The 23796-nt window shown below is 35.8% G+C and overlaps 1 protein-coding gene across 2 annotated transcripts; it reads left to right on the forward strand.

The window, feature by feature from the left end:
* The first annotated feature begins 240 nt into the window (after positions 1-240).
* On the forward strand, positions 241-23124 carry LOC124362154 (protein drumstick). Of its 2 annotated transcripts, XM_046816397.1 has the most exons (4): positions 263-403; positions 8946-9298; positions 11374-11401; positions 19589-23124. In XM_046816397.1, the coding sequence occupies exons 2-3, from the start codon at positions 9084-9086 to the stop codon at positions 11387-11389; spliced, it is 231 nt and encodes a 76-aa protein (XP_046672353.1). In that variant the 5' UTR covers positions 263-403; positions 8946-9083; the 3' UTR covers positions 11390-11401; positions 19589-23124. The 2 variants fall into 2 exon arrangements, with proteins under 2 accessions (XP_046672352.1, XP_046672353.1); XM_046816396.1 differs by lacking the exon at positions 11374-11401 and having other exon boundaries at positions 241-403.
* Positions 23125-23796: the final 672 nt, after the last annotated feature.

Raw genomic sequence — 23796 nt, forward strand, 5'->3', positions numbered from 1 at the left:
AGGATACCTACCACAGTCGGTGGCAGAGATAACCCCGGGGAAGCCAGACACTTGACACGCGTTATATACTACTTTATGGACTAGTTAGGTAAAGTTATTTTCCATTCAGACAAGTTCACCTCCAGTTTTATTATTTTTACTGGCCGCGTTTCGTCGTCAGGACCGGGGGAAAATATCCAGATCCGATCATCATTTTAAAGGGAGAGACGTTTATTTTGGTGGGTGTCGCTGGGTGTGGGGCGGTCGAGAGACGCTGGTTGGTCGACCGGGCGGCCACAGGGGCGGAGCCTAGCTACTGTGCAGTTCCCACGCTTCCCGTGGTGGGGCAGTCACTAGCTCACCATCTACATCTTCAGAAGCCGTCATCCAGCGCAGACGGAAGCTCTTTGGCACCACCCTTCAGGTACTGCTTACCACATGCCCTTTCTCTGTGTCCCCTGTCACCCTACAGTAGTTGACAATGATTTCTTTATAACTTAGCTAGCTTTCTAGTACCGATAGCTCTAGTTTTTAAAATTTCAACGACTTTTTTTGCTTTTAATTGTTTTAATACGACATTATTACTTCTGTAGCATCCAAAACTTGCCCAGTATGTCATTTGGGGTGGCCTATCTCTCTGTTATGAATTCTGTAGTCTAAGCAAGTAGGTTATATGTAGTATAGTAAGTTGTCATAACTTGTGCCTGATCTTATCAGTATATTGAGCAAGTTTTCATAAACCATTTGCATTAAATTTGTATTTTCTGTCTTATCCGAGATATAAAAATCTCATTATAAATTGAGTTTTCCTGTTATTTTCAGTTCAATGTCAATATATGCAGAATTTGGTGTACAGTTTCATCATTTTTGAACATTTCTTATAAATTAAAATTATTATTATATAAGCCTATAATATTATGATTAGATGAGAGACAATGTTTATTATATAGGCTACTATAGGAAAATATTAACTCTTCCATTTTCAGAGTTAAAAATTGCATGCGAGTTTTTAGCTTTAAGTACGGTATTGTTTTTAATTTTGAATAGTTGACAATATTGTTGTTAGTACTTTTTTGTATGTTTAAGGTAGTGTATGTTTTGTTGTCTTGTTTAGGTCCTATTCACAATTTTCACACTGTAGTTTGGTAGGCTATGAATGTGCTCTAGGTAAAAATATTTAAAGGGTGAATAATTCAGCTACATTGTCTTAATTTGTAAATACTCAGTATACGATTAAATCTATGTTTGTGTCCTCGCTTAAAACACAGTGTTTTACACACAAATTTCAATTTTGCTTTTCATTAAAGTGGGTGGCATTGTAATATATAATCAAATTTGTAGATTTTACAGGCACCGTTATAAAAGAGGAAAACTGGAGGCATTAAAATTATTGTCATCCCATAAATTAATTTTGGGGGGAAATACAAACTACTTACTTAATTATTGTCCAGTTGTTAACAAACAAGTTCCGTGTTTCCACGCGTTTTTAGTGTTGAAACATTTATGTTGCTGTTTCGTTTGTTTTAGATCGCCTATTTCATATTTTATGACAAACGGCATAAAAAATAATTGTTTAATAATCTATATCAGTTCAACTGTTACAGGTAATAAATTTATTTTTAAATTCAGAACGAACTAACGTTGTTATATCAAGATCGTGAGCCATCACCTACATTATGAATCAGTAGGTGAGTCTCATGTCCTGGTAATGTGACTAACCGACGTTATCCAGCACCGGAGGCTGCGCCTGAATCACAACTTTCCCACAGATCGCAGACGATGAGCCGAGTTCCCGCTGGAACTGGAGTGGCCGTGGCCGAGCGAGCGATATCGGCTCGTGAATGAGTCACGGCTCTGTCCCGCGGCGTGCAGCCATCACTCACCTGTCTGAAGGCCCTCTCGTGAATTTTACATAGCCTACTCTCAATATTCCTACTTTGAATCATGCAATGACACGACGTGTAAGATGACATTACTATTTATTTTAACTAGCTATTTCGGAAACGTAGCCTACAACAGAAAATGAAAAGACAATAAGCGGCCTGTACTCGTTGTTCGATTGTTACTATCGAACTATTCGATATATTATCCAAATTCGTTATTACATATTAATCGTACGAAACAAGAATTATAACACATTTCCAACAAGAAGAATACATTATGATTTTTAAGAACATAAATTTAACAGTAACATTACAAAATAACAGAACCAACTATGGCATAGGCCTACATATCAGAAATACGTTACAATATTTAAATATTGCACGGATAGCAGTGAGAAACCGCTTTTGTGAGTGCAGTAGTCAAACCCACATGCACATCTAGAAATTTATCACATAATTTCCTAATATTCATCGTCATTTTGAAATTCTCAACAAATTAGTTACTTCTTGCTGTTTATTGTTAACATGACAAATGACTGGTCCTCCTCCGTAGACTAATGGTTATAGTCTCGGCTCTGTAACCGAGAGATCACGGGTTCAAATCCTGGGGAGGTCCAATCATGTACTTTGTACTTTTATATTAAAAAACAGTGTAGGCTACTTCGAAGCCGGCATAGCAGACGCTGAGGCTTAAATGAGATTAAAAAAAAGTGACTGTGACTAATAAGTAGAAATCATATGTTTTGTTAAATAACTTTTAATATCGAATTATTTATTCGGATAAAAACAATCAAACCATTCGATAAAAACAACCGAATAAAGAGTATAGGCCGCTTATTAAAGTCTTCCCCCTTACAGATCACATCGGTATACTCCTTAGATCATAAGATTTCGGAATCTCTCTAAAGGCCGACTGATGGATGGCAGGTACTTTTGTGGGTGATCCTGGAGTGACCGCGGCTGCTGGTAGCCCGCTGCTGCAGGTAGACTATAAGCAGTCCATCACTACTTGACATTGACAAGGGCAGGCGCTGTCCGCCACACACTTTGCGAACCGCTCGCTGTCAAAACACAACAGGCTGTGGTTGCCTCTCTGTTTGGAGAACATTACACCCAAACACGTTCCGAAAACATTGCCGAAACTAACAGCCGAGATTGGTAAAATTCCCACCGCAAGAACCCTTTACCGTGGCCTACACGTTTCTTTCGTAAACATTATGCATGGAAGCCGAAGACTGAACGGCTTTTAAATGGAAAGGTTTGGAGTAGAATTATTAGAGTTATCGGGCTTTTAATTTTTAGTGTTTCACATTTGATCAACAGGAACGTTGAAGTAGTGAAAATAAAACGACACCCACGCGTTGCGGCTGTGGAAGTTGAGGCATAGCCTTCATCTCTCTACACAATCCGGTCCAACTTCCACCCAACACTCTAAATAATCCAATCCGGTAGCAGTTGGATCGTTTTATTTGTGAGGTGAGAGAGGGTAGAGGGGGGGGGGTGAATGCTACTGGGTACGGTGAACGGTAGCCGGCCAATCCCGTGTTACGCGCTACTACCACGCCCTCTGCCTTCATTGGCGCCGTGGCCTGCACACGTCAGTGCCTCAGCTGCAGGCTTCTGGGTACCGTCGGTCTGCAACTGCATCATCGGCAACTTCCCGCGATGTAGCGGCATCGCATGAGTTCGAGCCGAGCTACCGATGATTCACGCGCAAGATCTCATATTGTTTACTTTTTGCTCTGTACAGAATAGCAAACAACTTTTGATTGCAATATCCGTTAACTGTTAGGCCTACACAAAATCTGTTTCATTTACAGTAATCGTGTGACGAAGTCACCTTTGATAACAAATACTTACAGACAGAGAAACGGTTATTTACAACCGGTAGTAATAATTCAGAAACAATGTTAGTACAACAAGCTCGAACTTTATATATTTAAATGTGCAATGTATGAACTGGTAGTATGCCGTATTTTGATAAAATTCAAGAATTTGATACGTTACATATTCAAGTTTTTAAAAGCCCGTGGTCTATGGAAATTTACTGCCTCAATTCAGCTTAACGTACCTAATGCTATTTTAAACTACACTGTTAACTGTACAAAAACAACACAATAGCTTCATCCATGAGGGCAAGAATAACGAATACAGAAATAAATACAATTTTGATTGAACTAGATAATTGTTTAGAAGTTAAAAGTTTTGAAGTTTCTAAACACTATTATATTTGTCATATTTCAACATGAACATCGTCTCTTGAATTATGGGACAGTATTAGACAAAGTTAACAGACATACTGTTGAACGAGATGAAATCTTAATTTAAACCAATTGTTGACAGTAATACAAATAAATAATAATGTATCCGACATTTATTTCATAAATCAAAGCGATGTCTCGCCGCCGCACATATGTTGGAAGGTGCTAATTTAAATCGAAATAGGTTAATTTAAAATGTGATACAATCGGTAATGGATTGGGGTGCGCGGCTCTCTGAAGTTGTCATTGTGAATAAATGATGCCACATTTCAAACGGTGGAATTATGGATTTGGAAGCCGGAGTTCGAACCCCGGCTCGGCAGGCGGCACCCGGTGGAATGTGTAGCGGATGGCGCGGCGGGGTCTCCCAGCGACCGGCCCCGCTACCGGACAACCCAGAGTCGCGTGCGGTCCACTGTCACTGCACAGTAACGTGCGCATCCGGCGTTCTATTTTCCCGAGAAGAGAGCCAAGTTGCATTGTATAAGCGTACAACCAGGGTTTTCTGGGAGTTAAGTTGTAATGGGGGGGGGGGGGGGTTGCCGACCGCGCATCTGAGACTCCACTTATAACATTAAGTGAAGTTAAAAAAAAAAAAAAACTGCTTAATGAGTAAGAACTCGTCTCAAGTTAATGAATGTTTCACTACAGAAGCTTACGTTTTAGTACCTGTTAAAAGTATTATTATCCATTAGTACTAGTTGTTTATAACTTACAGAATACTAACTCAATACAGAAACCCTTAGGGGAAAATCTGTACTGAATATAGCCTAAATTATATGCAATTAGTGATTGATAATCGCATTTTAACAACTCAATTAGCATTAAGCCACTATAATGTAAGCATATTGTGACAATGTTGTAGATTTGAGACGTACTGTTCCTATTTATAACGCCGGTTTAAACTTTAGTCCCATGTTTAGTCCTAAGGCGCTCGACTGGTTGTTTGACTCGCGTTCCCTTTTAAAAGAGTAATTTCCAATAAGAATAAATCCATAGTTACCTGCTGCTGGTGGTGGTCGAAATGGGAGGGTATTAAAAGGGTTAAATATGTACAAAATTTTCAAATTGCATTTCTTTAGCTTGACACCCTTAAGCCAACTGTTAGACTCATAAATAATGGTCATATCCATTAGACAAATAAAAACTAAGTTACCAAATCCAGGCATAAATATTTGATAATATTGATCTTTGATGTGATGGTTAATTGTAATCTTTGGGCCTTAAGGTTGGCTTTATACGTGCCAAGCTAATACCCCCTTACAGATTTCGACCCCTAACATGTGTATCGCGGTTGTCCGATCGATTTCATGAAAAACTAGGTTGTTTGCTTACACAACACAAATTGACTTTCGGCTAGCAGAATGCAAATGAGGTCTTACCCTACACATCGAAATTATGACTAATTATGGACTTTGGGCTGAGGTAACTTGAGCATTTACACGATTACTGCGCAAGCTGATACTTACGAGAGGTTTCATAGTCTAGACAGCAAACGTTTCATGGCCGTATACCAGCTACTTATTCAGGGGCATAATAATAATCCATGTTTCTCGTTAACTAATCACAGATTTCATTTCATAAAATTTGATGAATGATTGGACTGTACTCCATGCATTGCCTCAAGCATAACAAATTCGTCGTCATACTCTTCTTTAGCGGTTAATTTTTCAATTCTTCGAATCGTCTGTTGAACAAAACAAATAACTTTTGAACCACCTCATTTTAATTTTATTATATTTAATCTAGTAAATCCGATATGAAATTCCAATGAAAAATGCTCGAATAACCACCTTATATAGTGATACACAATTCATTGCTATACTAATACGAATTCCTAAGCAATACTTAATATTTTATCAAAAACTAAATGGACTCGCACCAAATCCAAAATTGTTAATAGTAACGCTTGAAAGATAATGAATTATTTTAAGATACTAAACATACCTATTCAGTCATCTTCTACCAAGAGAAGTTAAACTAAACCGATGTTCCAACATAACATCTTGTCACATCGGCTATTCACAGTAAAGATGGAATGATCTGACACTTTAGTTGTATAAGCAAAGTTTGGACCAGGTTTGAACATGAAAACTTAGATGATAGCTGGGATACAACTACTGAAAAACTAATACCGGTATCGATATTGAATTACACTGCACTCGACACCTTTATAACTGATGGAAAATGGCAAAAAATCAAAATCTTAGGAGTGAACTCAATACACAGTCCACTTAAAGCATTAGTCAACTTACAGTGAACATATTGTAGTCAGAAGTTAAGAAATTTCCATAAATTTTAACTTTAAGAACTGATCCTGTTGTTCAGCACATCTTGTGTTTTAAAATAAACCGAAAGAACAGAGTCGAAGGATCCGACAGAACATACCGAAAGTCTTACCGAACTGTCTGTCTTTCCGGATTTCAGTTGGCATGCCGTATATTCATGTTTTAAGTCCTCACGGCATTTATTTATAGATTTACTTCCAATTTTGCTTCCCTTAAATATTTTGATCCCAAAATCAATAGATTTCTTCCTTTCCATGAAGAGGGGCATATGTACCACATTTCAACCTTCTAGGGTCTTTCTATCCAGAATAATGGCAAGATTGGACAAACTGTGATTCTATGAGATAACGCACAGGGGAGAATTTAAGGAGGAACTTTCTTGTCCTTAGTAATCTTCCTTGCCCTGTCTGCGCCCGCTGTTACAGAACAAGCCTAGAAAAGAGGCTAGTTTCTCTAGGAGGTACGGCACCCTAAAGCTCTAAATAAGAGCTCAGAGTACAGTCCACGTCCTATGGTGTAATGGCCGGACCCACAGGTAGAAGTGGAGGAGCTTGCCGTAAACAGAAGTGTTTATACTGGTCGGCTTCCGCGCGCGCATCTACTTTATAGTAATGAACCTGTCCACGGTCAGTTATTTAGGCAAGTCGGGTCAATCTCATTCCCCTTTACGATTTTTTGTCACGGAAGTCAGCTATTTATACATTAAATGTTTTATCTAATCATTCTGATGCCGCAATAAAATCTCATTCCTACTGAGTTTATGAACGGTTTTACAACGAAGAGGATCTAAACGAGTCTCTTGGGGAGTCAACGCCGTCTTTTAATCACTTCATTTCTTTATTCCGCAACATCCGCTTCGTTCAGCCTGTCTGCTCTATTGAAACTTCTGAATTGCCAACGAGTTTGTACAGCTGTGGAGCAATTTATTGCAATTGCCAAGTTCTCCAAGAGTATGAAAGAATATATGGAAAGAGAAGAACAAAGGAAACAGCTATTTTGAAATTTATCACCGATACCCGCCTTGATAACACTGGGCGATTAAATGCTCCTAAAAGACAGACATATGTTCAGACTTTCCGGTGGTGATTTGAAACATACCAAATTGCAAAAGGTGTTCGATTATGTTCTGTTACAAAAAAATAATAGTGCAGGCGCCAATATCCAATTAGCATTGTACATCCATAAGCTACTTTTTCATGAAATCGATAGGAGATATTCCTCTTATCAGGAGAACATCAGGAGGGTATTAAACGGATTAAGAACATCAATCAATAATTATTTGTCATATCGTTTGTTCAGTTACTTCAGTGTCAGAGAACGAGATAAAGAGTTAGCCTTTATGTCGTTGGTTGATGGTGATTTAACTTTAGTGGGCCAAGCTAAGAGGAATATAATACGAGGGAAATATTACAGTATGATATTTTTTACCCTTGTGATTTTGTTTCATTTTAATACCCACCAAAACTATCGCAGCTGATAATCGATTACTGTTTTAGGGGATATTACCTTATCGATTTAACGAATAACTAGGTTGTATGTTTAAGCATTGTAAATTGGCTCTCTGCTCCGACATATAAATTAAAGAAGGATTAATTTAAATAAAAAAAAATAATAATTTTGAAAGAGAAATGGAACCTAAAGATGAAAAGATGAATTACGTTTAGGATTGTAGTAGGTAATTTATTGAGTAGTTACATCGGTTATCACTAGTGTTCTCCTTTCCCAAATCATCGAAAATATAATCTACACTAAAGTATTAAAATGATGAAAGTAATGTAGTAGTAGTAGTAATGTAATGGAATCTACACTTTAGTAGGGTGAGATATTGGTAGTGGAATTTTTATCCGACCAAACTATGACACTTTGTGTTGGCTTACTGAGCGCTCAGGGATTACTTAAACAACCATACAAGATGATTTATTAGGTCAAAACAAGCAAGAAATATTATAATGCATAGTCCTATTATAAGTCCTAGTATAACCTTTGATAAACCAAAATAAAAAAATGTCGCGATGTTTTAGAAATAAGAATGAGGTTAAGGGGAAGTGAAGGCTTCACAGTCATAATTTTGCTTCAAGTAATGCCAAGTTTCATTTTGCATAGATTAGGTATAAATTGTTTTTTGTGTGGCTGCTTTTGACACACCAAGACGTACCATCTAATGATCTCATAGGCTTTCTTATTACAATCTTTGGGTTACCATAAACCCCTCATTTGTCGGGGTCGTAAGTTCTTCTAAAGTAATGGGTAGTTATTAAATTCCGTTAAAACTATGGAATATTTCCGATAATGTTTTGATGATGCAGATTATTTTTATAGAGTTCACTACAGTTGGTGGTGTTATGATGTTGCAGATAATTTGAAGAGATGTTGTCCACAGATTATATTTTGGAGAGTTGCTATGCCTAGTCAGATGACTTGTGTTGTTACAGATAACCTTGCTCGGGTTGTCCTTACTCCGTTGACGAGGAGTTGTTGCAGCACCCGTGTACTGTTGCAGAGTTGTCTACAGTTGACCATGCCGTGTGTTGCAGATATCCAGCGAGTGAGTGAGTGTGGACGAGGTCCACGATGTGCCTGATAGTCAGCGTGAGACCGAACCAGTTGTAGAACTGCCAAAGTGTTGCGCCCGGAGACTGTACCCCAAGAGAGCGGCAAAGTGATCGGTCATCATGTTCGCGATTATGCAAGTGGAGAGTGACGACCGGAGGGAGTTTCGCCGCAAGATGAGGACCAAGTGCGAGTTCGTCTGCAAGTACTGCCAGCGCCGCTTCACCAAGCCGTACAACCTGATGATACACGAGCGCAGCCACAAGGATGACGTCACATTCACTTGTGAGATCTGCGGCAAGACGTTCAAGCGGCAGGACAACCTGAAACAGCACAGGTAGGCCACTCATTCCAGCCACTTGAGGCCATTTACCTTCTAAGCCTTTTTCTGACCGTCCTCATGGGCCACTGGTCTGTGCGAGGATCTTATCAAACAGAGTAAGGGGGGTGTCGATACAGAACAAGGTCGATGGTAGGCCTACTTATGAATATTGCTACGGCCTGAGAAAGGATATGAACCTGCACTTTCTTTAGCATAGAATTAAGGTCCGAAGGTCATTTAATCAAATTTAATTATTTCATAAAAAGGTTGGCCAAAATTGAACGTCTTGTGTTAAGGGTTTGAAGTTCCTAGATATCCTTAACTCGGGTCAAACATTTTTGGGCTTTGGTTTGCAATATTGATTATATTTACCTGGAACCCGCGGTATTGTGGTGGATTTGAACGAATTCCTGAAAACCCCTTCCGTTCAGGATGTGTCATCTGTACAAGGTCGATGGACAATTGCTACGGCCTGAGAAAGAATTTGAACCTGCACTATCTCTAGCAGATTTAAAGTCCAACGCCTTAGACCGCTCGGCCATCGGCACTTACTTCATTTAATAAAATTTAATTTTGAATAAACAAAGTTAGCAAAAATTGAACGTCTTGTGTTGACGTCAAGGTGTTCAAGTTTCTAGATACCCTAAATTTAGATAAAACCTTTTGGACTTTGGTTTACAACATTGATTGTATTTATCTGGAACCCACGGTATTGTGGTGGCTTTGCACGAATTCCTGTAAAAGCCCTCCGTTCAGGGTGGGTCTTCTGAATGGTATCAAGTCGGAGTCCACAAGAGCCGTTTACAAGGGCGTTGTTAAACGCGTGCTTTATTGTTGAGTAATGCAAGAATTTGCTCGTAATAAATGCACGAGTGGTCTTTGGCGGGGTGCTTAGCGCTGACAGGCAGTAAAGTGGTGAAAAGAGTTCGCAGAAGTGTTTTACAGCGCGGAGAGCCTATGTCACCGGGAGATAAGCCTAGTCGCGGCGCAGCACTGCTTGGCGTGGCGGATCGCGTCACATGCTCGCTGTCACCACCCCCTCGTAAACTGGCAAAGTCCTGTCACAGGCGCATAAATATCGGCTGGTTTACTACTTTGTTGTATGGTGGAGTCGCTGCCTTGTCATCTCCACAATGGAAATTGTGTCCGACTCCTCCACATTTTTTTACACCTGCAGGATTTTGTAATGGGTTGCAATTTCAAATACGGCCTTACTGATCATACTTTGTTAATAATATTTCTTGATAGATGCTTGAGAGATCCAGCATCGTTTGAGTTCAACAGACTTATGTTGTTTAATGTGTGGTAGGCTATTGTTAATTACTAGTTAATTAAGTTTGACTCTAAAACCATAAGAACATTTTTGGACTAAGAGAAATTAGCTGTTCAAAGTCTGTAGGACCTTTCTATAAAGGGTTATTGCAGAGAAGGAAGCATAAGGAGATGATTTTAAGAAGGTCCTGTTGGGTCCTTAATACAAAATGGCAACAAATCCAAGTGAAGTAAACAAACTACTCACAAAAATGTCTGACGCGTTCACTTAGTATATCTCAAACTGTATATTTTCTGTTGATTAACTTAGTTGACATATCTTTTTCCAATCTCCGAATGGTGAATTTTAAAGTTTTTTCACCCTTACCATCTACCGATTTCATGCCAAAATTGTACATTTCATTGAATAGTTAGTTGGCTATTATTTATATAGTATGATTTGTGCTGGCAGGATGTTTTAAGTATGTTTATTTATCAATCCAAATGCTCCGCTATACCCAATGTATACATCGAAATTAATCCGCCTTTCACTATCTTCTAACAGAGGTACTCTTTTTTACTAATAAATTTTACACTAAATAATTTTATATTTAATTTAAACTCTTAACAAACTTGAGTTACTTCTTGAAAACAGTGGAGCATTCCTAATTGCAAATAACATCCGAACCAGTACATAAAGTTATGTCTATTGAACAACTAATCTCTTCAGATTAGAAATGTCTCTGAGGGTAAGCTAGTGCTGAGTGTCTAGGCTATATACTGTACTATAGTTTATTCTAGTGTGTACTATACGGTGATGTTGCCCTGATCTGTTGTAGATGTGGGTGGCGGTGAACGTGGACCACTGTAAGCCAATAATCATCTTATTGCATGATGCTTTCATTTATTGCACGCTTATTATAGCACTCTAGCCTACTATGTACTATATTCTATCCTTAATGCTTAAGTTTCCCTATCACTGTAAATATATGAAGAGGACAATGTTTTTCTGATGGTCCAGAATCTGATAGTCAATTTGCATTGTAAGGGCACACAAATTATAGCTTTTCGCGAAATTTATAGAGGAATCTCCCCTAACAAAAAAATTAACCGTTCCAAAATCATAGTTACAGCTTTAACCAGCCCTGCAAAGAGCGATATTTTTGGCTAAAAGAGGCGTCTCTCAGGCTCTTTATCTTGTAGCCTGATACTGATATAATTATTGTTTGCGATTCTAATGGTTGTTTTAAGCGTAAAAAACTAAGAAAATTGAAATATGAGAAAAATTAAATTCTTTGATATTTTTTACCATTTTGATACTCATTTTTGTATTTATATTTTATATTACGGTATACCATTTTTATACCCATACCCAAACTACTGCATCGAATGGTTGATTTCTTTCATAGGGCAAATTCATTTGTCGAATTAAAAAAACAAGGTTTGTGCTTTACAATGAAAATTTACTTTTTGATCCTGGGACTTTGAACTTAAGACCAATTTTTCGCTATTCCTGTTTTTAAATTGAATTTTTTATGGATTCTTTTTGTAACACTGAGAGGACCTCCGTAATGGTTCGTTTCAAACAAAAAGTTCTTCACTTATAATAATCAAGTCTATACTCTTTTTTCAAGATACGTATTTCTCAAATTTTTGCATTTTGGTAGCCATGGAGATATAAAAAAATATAAAACAGACTATCATTCTGACTTTCAATCAAGTAAAATTTTTTTAAATGTTAAAGAGTATTACAAAACAGAAGTACATTTTAATCCCACTATAGAGTATAGGAAGAATTAGTGTACTGATGTTAGTATATAACTTAGTTCGTAATATAAATATAACTTATTAAAATATTTAACTTTTACTCATAGTTCTACTTTATATAGATTTTGTTTTAAGTAAGTTAATTTAAGACGTATATTTATGAGACATTCTGCCAAGGAATGTTCCAAGATTGCCATACTTGGTTATACACCACCACTAATATCTATGATATAGCATTAGGAGGATGGTAAAGTTTACGGTTTTGATTTTATTAGTATGGTACTTCTCAAGGTGTTTTGTTATTGGGCAAATTTGCGGCAAAAGTTAAGTAGAGAATGAAAATAAACAGTAATTGAAACTTTCCAGTCATCCGCTTTTTACAAACTAATTGGCTTTGTTTTAAGTTAATTTTTGCAATGGAAGAGTTGTGAAGGTAACAGGATATTTTTTGCATTTGCCATCTTTTAGTGATACACGTAATCATTTCAACTATTTTTTCAAATGTGCAATCTGATCTATCTCTCAGGTGGACACCTATCCTAAATATAACTATCATTATTATTATTCATTTATCAATGATTAACATCAATTCTACATGATCTCAAGTAACGTATTACTTAGGTAGTATTTACGTATTAATAGGTAGTAAAGACTATTTCGATCCATAAGAATGGCGTGTAGTATTGGATTGACAAGGTAATAGCAATACATAACAATAAAGTAGGAGATATAAATGCGTACTCTGTTATAAATAATAGCCATATATTGATGCGATCTGCTAATATTATAGTGTGACTATGTCAATACGTAAATATACACATACAACTATGAGTGTTTAGGTTTACATAAATAGACCATACCTGAGAATTGTGACCATACCTGCGTATGTCAGTAATTACAACAAAAATATTGTATGTCAACTCCGTGCACTCAATCTATGAAACTTATAATTAAACATAGTTTCAATACGTCAGTTCGTAATAACCAACCACTGACAACTGATCAGTAGCCAATAGTAATCGCTCTTTGGGTTTTTATTGTAATTATTGTGTTACGTCATCCCCCTGAGGAACAGGCCAGATTACAGATCTCGAAACGTAGTGTTACTGACTTTTTGTATCACTGAAAGATGACAAAGGTTCCGGAAATGTCCCGCTTCAAACTTAATAATATTATTTGTAAATAAAAATTTTTGAAAATAGTAATCAACATTGAAATTATCGCTTTAGACAGTCAAGATAGCTTAATGCCATCTGTTTTATTCTTAAAATCATTTTTATGTTACAAACATAAGAAGTATCTATGTTGGCAGGGGTTTAATCAATGTGAATATTGAGTTTAGCTCTAGTTCACCTTCCTCTCAGTGCAGCGTCTGGAATCTGACACTGTCACAGTCTTGACTCCTAGAATCTGGAGTTATGTTCGTCTGAAGAGATAAAAAACATAGGGCGAAGAAGCTCAAAGTTATCTTTTTAAATTGAAACTATTTACTCCGTTGTCAAAACGATGAAAAGAGTCAATTTTGAGCTTCTTCGTAGGCGATCTTTTTTGGATTTCTTCAGGCGAACCATTTCGAGATTCCAGAAATCTCCAGGTGAGCTGGAGCTAAACATTTTTGCAAAATCGTGACTTTCTGTCTCCTTATTTATTGATCGAAGTGACATGACTATGTCTCACGATTTGTTTAAAAATCATCAAGTTAGAAAAGTATAACTTAAAAAGTACCGTTTGGTATTTTACACCCTTTCGATATTTTCCCACTTTGAGACTACTGCGGTTGACTATAAATTTATTTCTCAGGATAAATACATCTATTGATTAAACAATAGTCTAGCTTGGGTGCTTATACATTACAATCGATGTTCTGCTCACACATTATAATAATCTGATCATTTCCCTGAATAGAGAAGCTCGACCGGTCACCACGGGTTTCTTGACAAGACCAACTATTTTAAACTAATAAATAAATATTCAGCATTGGACAATAACTTACAGATATAATGCAAATTCCGTTTCTAATTCTTTATAACACCATTCTAACATACTTCTTAAGTACGTACCTGGTATGTTTTGGAAAAGTTGGCTCCCTGATTCTATTACTTCTTATTTTGAATGAACAAGCCTATGTTACTGGTCTCCAAACGCAGGCTTACCAATGGCCAAACAACATTTAATTTTAGAATTCGTATAGTAACTTTACGAGTTATCTTTGTGAAATGTGTTTATAAATACAAATATACAGATTATTAAATTTATAATTGTTAATAAATACGGTAAATGTTTTTACAATATTTTTTGTATGTAAGGTTTACTGAGCTTGCAAACTAAGTAAACAATTTGGCAAGATTTAAATTAAATTGGTTTATTTCAATGTATAACTTGTTATATACATTACAAAATTGTTAAGCCTTGTAAAAATCAAAGTTTAAACTTTAGAAACATCAGAAAACAATAAACGTTAGACAGAACCAATAAATGCAGTGTTTGTGGGTAATATTAATTGTTTTTAATTGAGTGCAGTATTAGAATAACAACTATTACGATAATATATATCACATTAATTTTTACTGAAAGATAAATAACATACTTTGCGTGATTTAGTAGTAATTTGAACAATAACAATGCATTTACATTTTGTACTCATGGTATTTTTACATAGTTTTGACTATGATGGTTTTCGAAGGGTACCTTAACCGAAAAATTGTATTAATTACTCTTAAGCAAGGTATAACATCGAATCTAGGATAGAGAGTTTAGTCACTAATTAATTGTCTTGCCTAGACTTTTTCACCGCTCCTAAATAAAAACTGTCCAGCGCCAGTAACAAAATTTGCAATGCCAAAGAAGGAGAAACAAGTAAGGTCAGCAAGTCGGCCCGAAATGCTGGCAGGGGTGTCCGCTGGTTTTATTTATTTTACTAACCGCTCACCGCAGAAAACAGGTTTTAACAATTCATCTGAATAACTCTTTTTCTTTTTATTGGCACGTAAGTTCTTATCTAGTTTATTGATCTGTTTCATTTGGAACAGATGTAAAATATAAGACCTCCGCAGGCCACAATAATAAAAATTCAATTCTTTCGTATTGTTTGCCTAATATATCCAATCATTGTTCGAGATATAACAACATATTGTACTCCTATAAATAACAAAGATGATAGTTTTAAAACAAAATGTTGCCGGAAGTAAATCACTGAGCATTGGCATTGTACAAATCTTTTTAGTGTATTCTAATAAATATCATTCATGCAAATAAACTTGACCAATTAACCTCAGTGACATTAATTTAGTTTCAATTTGTTGTTTAAATTTGACAGTCGCTTATAAAATCTATAACTATACAGGGTTACACAGTGTGCCAAAAGGTAATTTTATATGTAATAAACTACAACCACCCACGGTAACTTACCATGAATACTCGTATTATAAATTTATACACTTGTGTTTTTGGTGAAAAGTATACAATTTCAAAAAACTAATAAATTTGTGAAAACTTGGTACTTTTCTTTTAGTAAAGTCGAATACATAGGAACAAAATTGTTTATATTAAAATATACTTACTGGCCCAAAAATAGCTAGCAACGTCAATTTCGAAACTTCCTGAACTAGCATGGTAGTCCATAATTAATTATTTTAAAATTCATAATAGATTTATATAATTTATAAATTAACATATCTTATACTTTTAGTTGTCCTGGGCAATAGGAGACATTATTTAATAATTTCAATACTGAATGGTACTATGATCCTACCACTGGGAAATTATGTCAGGAAAGTACAATATACAAGGTTGTTACAAACGTCCCGCACGTGATTTATAATTCCTAAACGATTAAAGGCTTTATAATTCCTAAAACTTGGTAATCATTACGGCACCTATAAATCTACTTTTCGAAGTAAATACCATTTATTTGTCATGCCAGGGGGATGCCCCACAAGAAGTCAGAAGTCTTAAATAAGAGCATAGATCGAGTACTACTGTTCATCAAATTAAAGGTGTATATTAGTAGAGTACAATGCCGCAAATCTGATTTCAAAAGGTTCACTCTTTAAAAAATTACGCTGGTTTAAAGTTTGAAACATTTACAATGAAGGTTCTGTTCTACATGGTCTACTCTTGTCTTAGCTCAAATTGTGAAAAGGAAACTTCGTAAATAAATACTGGACAAAAGAAAAAAGTTTTTATGGTAGTTAGTGACTCTTCACATTTAATGGAAGATGGTCTGCAAAGAGTTCGGGAAAAGAATTTAACGTAAGCATAGCTCAAGAAATACATCATTAAGAAGGGGTTGTTTAAGCAGAGATGAATGATAAAGGGAAAGACCTGGTATCAGTTATTATAATAGAAAGTTCGTATTTTAGGTTGACCTTTGGACTTTATTCTTTACAAGTAAAGAGTATCGTATAAAGTCCTATGTTTTTAGTTTTACGTCTTTCTGTCTGTCATTTGGCAGCCATTCCAAAATTTCAAAATTTAATAACAATGCCATTCTCTTTAGTCATATTTTAGTGTACATATAAAAATTCAATCATTAATCATTTTTTTTGGTATGAGAATGACCACAATTCCTTTCCTTCAAATAAAATTCCTTAATAATGACAACTATATCTAGACAGGAAAGGTTATTTAACATTGACAACTACAGCTAGTCAGATTATGTTCATTTAGCACTGACAACTACAGCTAGACAGGCAAAGTTATTTAATGTCGACAAATATAGCTAGACAGTCAATATTATTTAACATTGACAACTACAGCTAGTCAGATAATGTTCATTTAGGCACTGACAACTACAGCTAGACAGGCAAGGTTATTTAAGGTCAACAACTATAGCTTGACAGGCAAGGTTATTAAACATCAACAACTATAGCTAGATAGGCAATATTATTTAACATTGACAACTACAGCTAGTCAGATAATGTATATTTAACATTGATAACTATAGCTAGTCAGGCAATGCAATTTAACATTGACAACTAGAGCTAGTCAAGGCAATGATTTAACATTGACAACTATAGCTAGTAAGGCAATGCCATTTAACATTGACAACTATAGCTAGACAGGCAAGGTTATTTAACATCGACAACTATAGCTAGTCATGTAATGTTTATTTAATATTGACAACTACAGCTAAGCATGCAAGGTTATTGAAAATTTACAGCTATAGCTAGTCTAATGTTTATTTAACATTGACGACTATAACTAGACAGACAATGTATATTTAACATTGACAACTATAGTTAGTCAGGCAATGCCATTTAACATTGACAACTATAGCTAGTCAGGCAATGCCATTTAACATTGACAACTATAGCTAGACAAGCAAGGTTATTTAACATTGACAACTATAGCTAGTTAGGCAATGCCATTTAACATTGACAACTATAGCTAGACAGGCAAGGTTATTTAACATTGACAACTATAGTTAGTCAGGCAATGCCATTTAACATTGACAACTATAGCTAGACAGGCAAGGTTATTTAACATCAACAACTATAGCTAGATTAGGCAATGTTTATTTAATATTGACAACTACAAGCTAAGCATGCAAGGTTATTTAAAATTTACAGCTATAGCTAGTCTAATGTTTATTTAACATTGACGACTATATAGACAGACAATGTTATTTAACATTGACAACTATAGTTAGTCAGGCAATGTTTTTACAGCTATAGCTAGTCTAATGTTTATTTAACATTGACGACTATAACTAGACAGACAATGTATATTTAACATTGACAACTATAGCTAGTCAGGCAATGCCATTTTAACATTGACAACTATAGCTAGTCAGGCAATGCCATTTAACATTGACAGCTATAGCTAGTTAGGCAATGCCATTTAACATTGACAGCTATAGCTAGTCATGCAATGCTATTTAATATCATCATGGATTTAATTGTAAACTATTCAAATTTAGAAAAGGGAAGGACAGAAAACACAGAGGAATCGCAGCGCCCGATTCAAAAGGTCGGAATTATTGATTCGGGTGATTTTGTCTTTGGATATAACTTACGATCATTTCACTTATATCTAGGCAACTCAATGGATGTTCAGGAGCGGGGCATTATTAACTGCCAGTGCTGTCTGCGAGAGCCAGGGGGGAGGGGGTACAATCAGTATCCATTTGAGGGTGCAAAATCACCGAGATGAAAACAGTGGAGTTGCGAATAATCCTAAAATGCTCTTATTTAACGATTTTAAATTATTTAAGACATTTGAGAACCATTTACAATGTGAGCAAATATAATGTTTTGTCACTTTTGGACATGATGAAAAGACATGAACGAATAACTTCAACGTCCTTTCTATCAAGGTCCTTAAAATTAATCATTAAAATCAGCATTCATGTATTTAAAGGGAAACGTCAACATATCTGAAACATGTTTGTATTCAGGAGACAATTCGTGTTACGATGGCTCGAACTGTTTCCGCAAGGAGTTTCCGAAAGCAGGCTTTGGCGAAACGTCCTTGACTATAAATTCAATATGAACTTCAATTGCTTTTAAGCCCTTAACTCTAGTTGTAGTGTTGTGAGAGATGTTTTTTTTGAAAACATAATTAATACGCTTCCAATCGCCTTTTTGTTTTTTCTGATAAAGTTTAACCATTTTTAATACTGAAACATTTGTAAAGCAGTTTGAGATTTTCTCTGAGTCTCCAATAGTGTTGAAGATTACTTCATAAACTCTGAAATATATAGCTGAAAAAGCGTTCGAAATAGAATTCTTAAATAAAACTGAATCAACCACTCTCTCTACAGATTTTAATCCCCATAGTAAGAACTTGTCGACTGCATATAAAAATTCAAGAACCTCCTCAAAACAATCTGCTAATTATTGATTTTCTTTAGTTGCTACAAATCAAATGTTATAACTTCAAAGAACACAGTGTCAAGAACTGTGTGTTGTACTTTTCATAAAAGTATAAGATATTTTCGAAATAATGGGTCCGGTTATTAAATTTATTTTATGTATCAATTTCATTTTATATAAATAAATAGCAACAAAATGTGTAATTTTAGTAAAAAAAATTATATATATTTCATAAAATAGCATATTTTTAATACAAAAGGACTATTTACACATGTAAGCTATAACACATGTTTATATAAAATTGTCATTGCAACATTTTTAAGTACTACGTTATCTATAGGAGTTTAGAAGTTAAATTTTAAGTTGTAGTTTATTTCTACCCACTTAAGTACAACTTGTGACAAAGTACTTTCACTTTGTTATAGTGAAATCAGGAGATTTTTCATTTTGTAATGTTGAACATTGGTTGCAGGTCGAGCCACAGCCCTTCGTACGGACTAAGGTACTGAGTGTCGCGGACATGGCATTGCGTTGTCGGTGGCGATATCACATGCGAGTACATCAGGGCTGGGCATGGCGTGTGAACTGTTGCTAGTCACGGCTTCAATGTGATAAGGACAACTGAATCGTCACATTTCTCAATGTAACATCGGTGTTCACGCTTTTCACCATTTGGATGTGATGACATTTGAGACTTCAAAACCACCATAGTGACATCAATTTCTGGGACTTTACAGACATAAATATGACGTATAATTACAAGACTTCCTAGCCTCCAGTGTGATCAATAATGCTGAGACTTCATAACCCTCAATGTGATATAGAGTGCTGAGTCATCCTAGCCCCGATGTGAAATAGAACTGAGATTTCATAGCCCTCAAAGTGACAGAATACTAAGAATTTCTGGTTATCCATGTAAAATGCAATGTTGGCTTTACAGACGTTTGATGAATTTCAAATGCTATAATTGATAAACTGTAATATGACATCGATAGCTGAGACTTCACAACCCTCAATATGACATCGATCACTGAGACTTCACAGATATTAATGTGACATCGATCGCTGAGGCTTCACATCCCTTAAGGTGACATCGATCGTTGTGACTTCGCAGCCCTCATTGTGACATCGATCGCTGAGGCTTCACAGCCCTCAATGTGACATCGATCGCTGATACTTCACAGCCCTCAATGTGACATCGATCGCTGATACTTCACAGCCCTCAATGTTGACATCAGTAACTAAGACTTCACAGCCCTCAATATGACATCGATTGCTGAGACTTCTCATCCCTCAATGTGACATCAGTAACTAAGACGTCACAGTCCTCAATGTGACATCGATCGCTGAGACTTCTCATCCCTCAATGTGACATCGATCGCTGAGACTTTGCAGCCATCAATGTGACATCGATCGCTGAAAGTTCACAGCCCTCAATGTTACATCAATCTCTGTTTACAGTTCTAAATGTGCATCGATCCCTGATCAATTATGAAGCCGTTCTAAGCTTTTGAACCAGTGATATAATTTAGTGTGAACTTTTATCGTTGCTCCCCATGTGCCATGATGCTGAGCCGCTACAGCTGTTCACGGAACAAACACTGCTGAGTCTGCACAGCCCTCTATGTGACGCTGAGTGTTGAGTCTCGTTGCAGCAGCCATTATGTGATATCCGTATCTGAATCCACGTTCTCGCTTCCAAACGTTCCTGCCCATATATTCCTTCCTTATAACTTATTATTCTACTTAAGGCATTAGTGTTCTGTAAGATAGTTTGTTTCGTTATGTATATGTTTTATGTGGTCTTATTTTAAATAATCACGATAATTTAAGAACTGTTATTTCCTAAAGTGGCAAAATGAATTTAAACCGTAAAGGAGATTGTTTAAATAAATTGATTAATGAATGTTATTTTTTAATTTAGAGTTATTCTTTTTAAATGAACAAGTTCAATCCAATATCATATTTTGTTACATTGAGAAACATTGTTACAGACAACTTCTTTAATAAACTAAACATAGCTATTAGTGTTAACCTTTGTGCAATGACTATCGATTATTTATTTTTTGTAAAATATATTAAAACGTTGATCGTAAAAACAGCATCCTAGCCCAACTGTAAAGGAAACGTCGGCGAAAAGCTGGATATAATTTGACCAAAATAATTAACGATTTCTATAATAGCGTTGATGAGTTTCCTTCAATTTAAGGGGTTTTTAAAACGGCAAATATTAAAACAAAATCGTTTATAGATAGATCTTTTATCGAGAGGTGTAGCTGAATGTTATGGTTCAGTTTTATGTAACTTTAGCTCGTATAAAATAAATTCTAAAACAGTTTCCCGCGCGGTTGCACCAACAGTTGGCCTAGGAAGCTGCGACATGTACAGTTTATATAGCGTGACAGGGTCTAACCGGCCCTAACATGTACATAGTAGGTAGGCTATCGTAACTCACTGTTACCACTCGGTCACGCCCTTTCTCAGCTTTAGTTTGTCTGACAGTCGAATTCTAACTGGCCAGTCGAGTCATTACAACCCCTAGAACAAAACAAAGTTCACGTACAACTCTAAATCCGATTCCAAATTGAATAAAAATTACATCGGTTCATTTCCGTGTAGCGCACAGCTACATTTTAAAGTGTATAAATGGACGATATCACAAACTTTTTCTCAAAAGAATTACGATGCTGCAAGGAATTGAAAACTCTTCTATTTGGAATAATTTTCAATTTCTATGCTTCAATTATGCCTAAGCACTCATGCTTATGCATAATTGACAAGGGACTGGATTTTTAAGCTATCTTGCACGATAGCTTCTAATTTTATCTCATAAGTTCCATCAAGAATTGAAATTGCATTTTCGTATTAAATTTGTATGGATTAGAAATAGTGAATAGTTGTACTGTTATCCTTCTTACCATTCAATGTTTGATGCTGACATGTTTCGTCAACTAGCTGTATAATCAGGTCTTATATTATTATCCAGGAGCTGCTAGCCAATCTTTACAAATATTAGCACCCAATCTTAGGTTTCGTGAAATTAATAGCGAAATGTCTCCTGAGCAAAGAAAATGGTTGTCAGTCGAGTTAGTCTCTATTGGGATCGAAATGGAAAGATACAAAAAGAGTTAAAAATATGGAACAATAATCTTCTTACAGGTTATTCTTTCGCCTTGGGACACTTAAAACCCTGTCAAACAAAATAATCAGCTTTAGCCAACGAGTTAAGACTGACTATTTGGCTGAAATGGTAACTTCAGCTCTTATCTCTTTGGCTGAAACCGATGTGACTATTATTTAGGCGAACAAGATATGGTTGCATATATTTAAGGCTAAAAATAAGGCCATTTACTAATATTTACCCTTTTGATACCTTCCCATTGCGGGCCCCACTCATATATTTTTTTTCAACGTGACATTAAAAACAACCGTCAAATCTTTACAAAAATGTAGTTCAATGTAAGACAACTAGACAAAACACGAACTTTTTTTGCTAAAAATGGCAACGATTGTAAACTGTCTGATGTTTACTTATAAGCCTATTGATATTCAAACTTTTTTTGATAAGCTTCATTTAACTCCCACCATAAAAAGCTTGGATGGCGATCGTTTTATTTTTTGGGATATTCCTCTATCGATTTCACGAAAAACTGGGTAGCGTGCTTTGGCTCTCGGTTCCTGAATTTTACTATTGACTATTGTCATTGTAAGCAAAATGAATTCATGTGTAAAGGATATTGGTTATGATAATGATCATACTGAGTATGATGAGTGATCGCATGAATGACTCGACTCGACCTGTCTACCGAAGTGTCTTGTGCTACACTACTCCATGTTGAAGTGTAGACATTCTCCATACTCCAGTGTCAGTGGCGATTATAGACTCTTGTGAACCACATTCACCTCCCTCTTGTGCTAAGCTAAGTCACCTACATTGTTTGTTAGACCAAATTGTTTTTGTTCATTTTGTACATATATGAAGAGTTTATTATACAAGCTTAAAATTTACTTGAGTTTATTTTCCCTAGTTACTTTTTACAACTTTAGTCTTGTAGGCGTCTTGATGCGTAGAGAAATACGCTAAGGGTTTTGTGACAAAATACCCACATTGAATAGTCATGGTTTGTTTACAAATTTCAAAATGGTATAGAGCTTAAGTTCAAGGCCGTCCACAATGACTCTACGCAGATGAAGGATTTGAGGGAAACCAATATTTTTTCCCAAAAAGAGGAGTAAATACTAATATTTAACAATAACAAGTGTAACATCGCTCTCGAGTCTTCTAGTTGATTGACATGAACAAGATTGACAAGATTTAAACCATATTGGCATTCAATGTTATTGGAGGGTGCAACACTAGCAGTTTTTCTGAAATATAATTTGTTTGATGCTTCATCTATATGGCATTTATTTATAGTGGATCATTGTTTTGATTGATATATTAGAATCAATACTCATAAGTCCTTCATAGCATGGACAATGAAATTATGTTCAAACGCTCAATAATTCTAAATACATTTTTCCAAAAACAATAAACTGATTAAATAATTTAAAATATTAATTTATTTGATTTATAGTTTAAACATTTAAAAATCTAAAAATCTCCGAACTCCCTCAAAACTGAGTGAATGATAGTTCCCAACATCTACAGGCGTGAATTTGATATAATGATCTACTGAA

This window comes from Homalodisca vitripennis, chromosome 5, assembly GCF_021130785.1.
Source record: "Homalodisca vitripennis isolate AUS2020 chromosome 5, UT_GWSS_2.1, whole genome shotgun sequence".
Classification (NCBI taxonomy): domain Eukaryota; kingdom Metazoa; phylum Arthropoda; class Insecta; order Hemiptera; family Cicadellidae; genus Homalodisca; species Homalodisca vitripennis.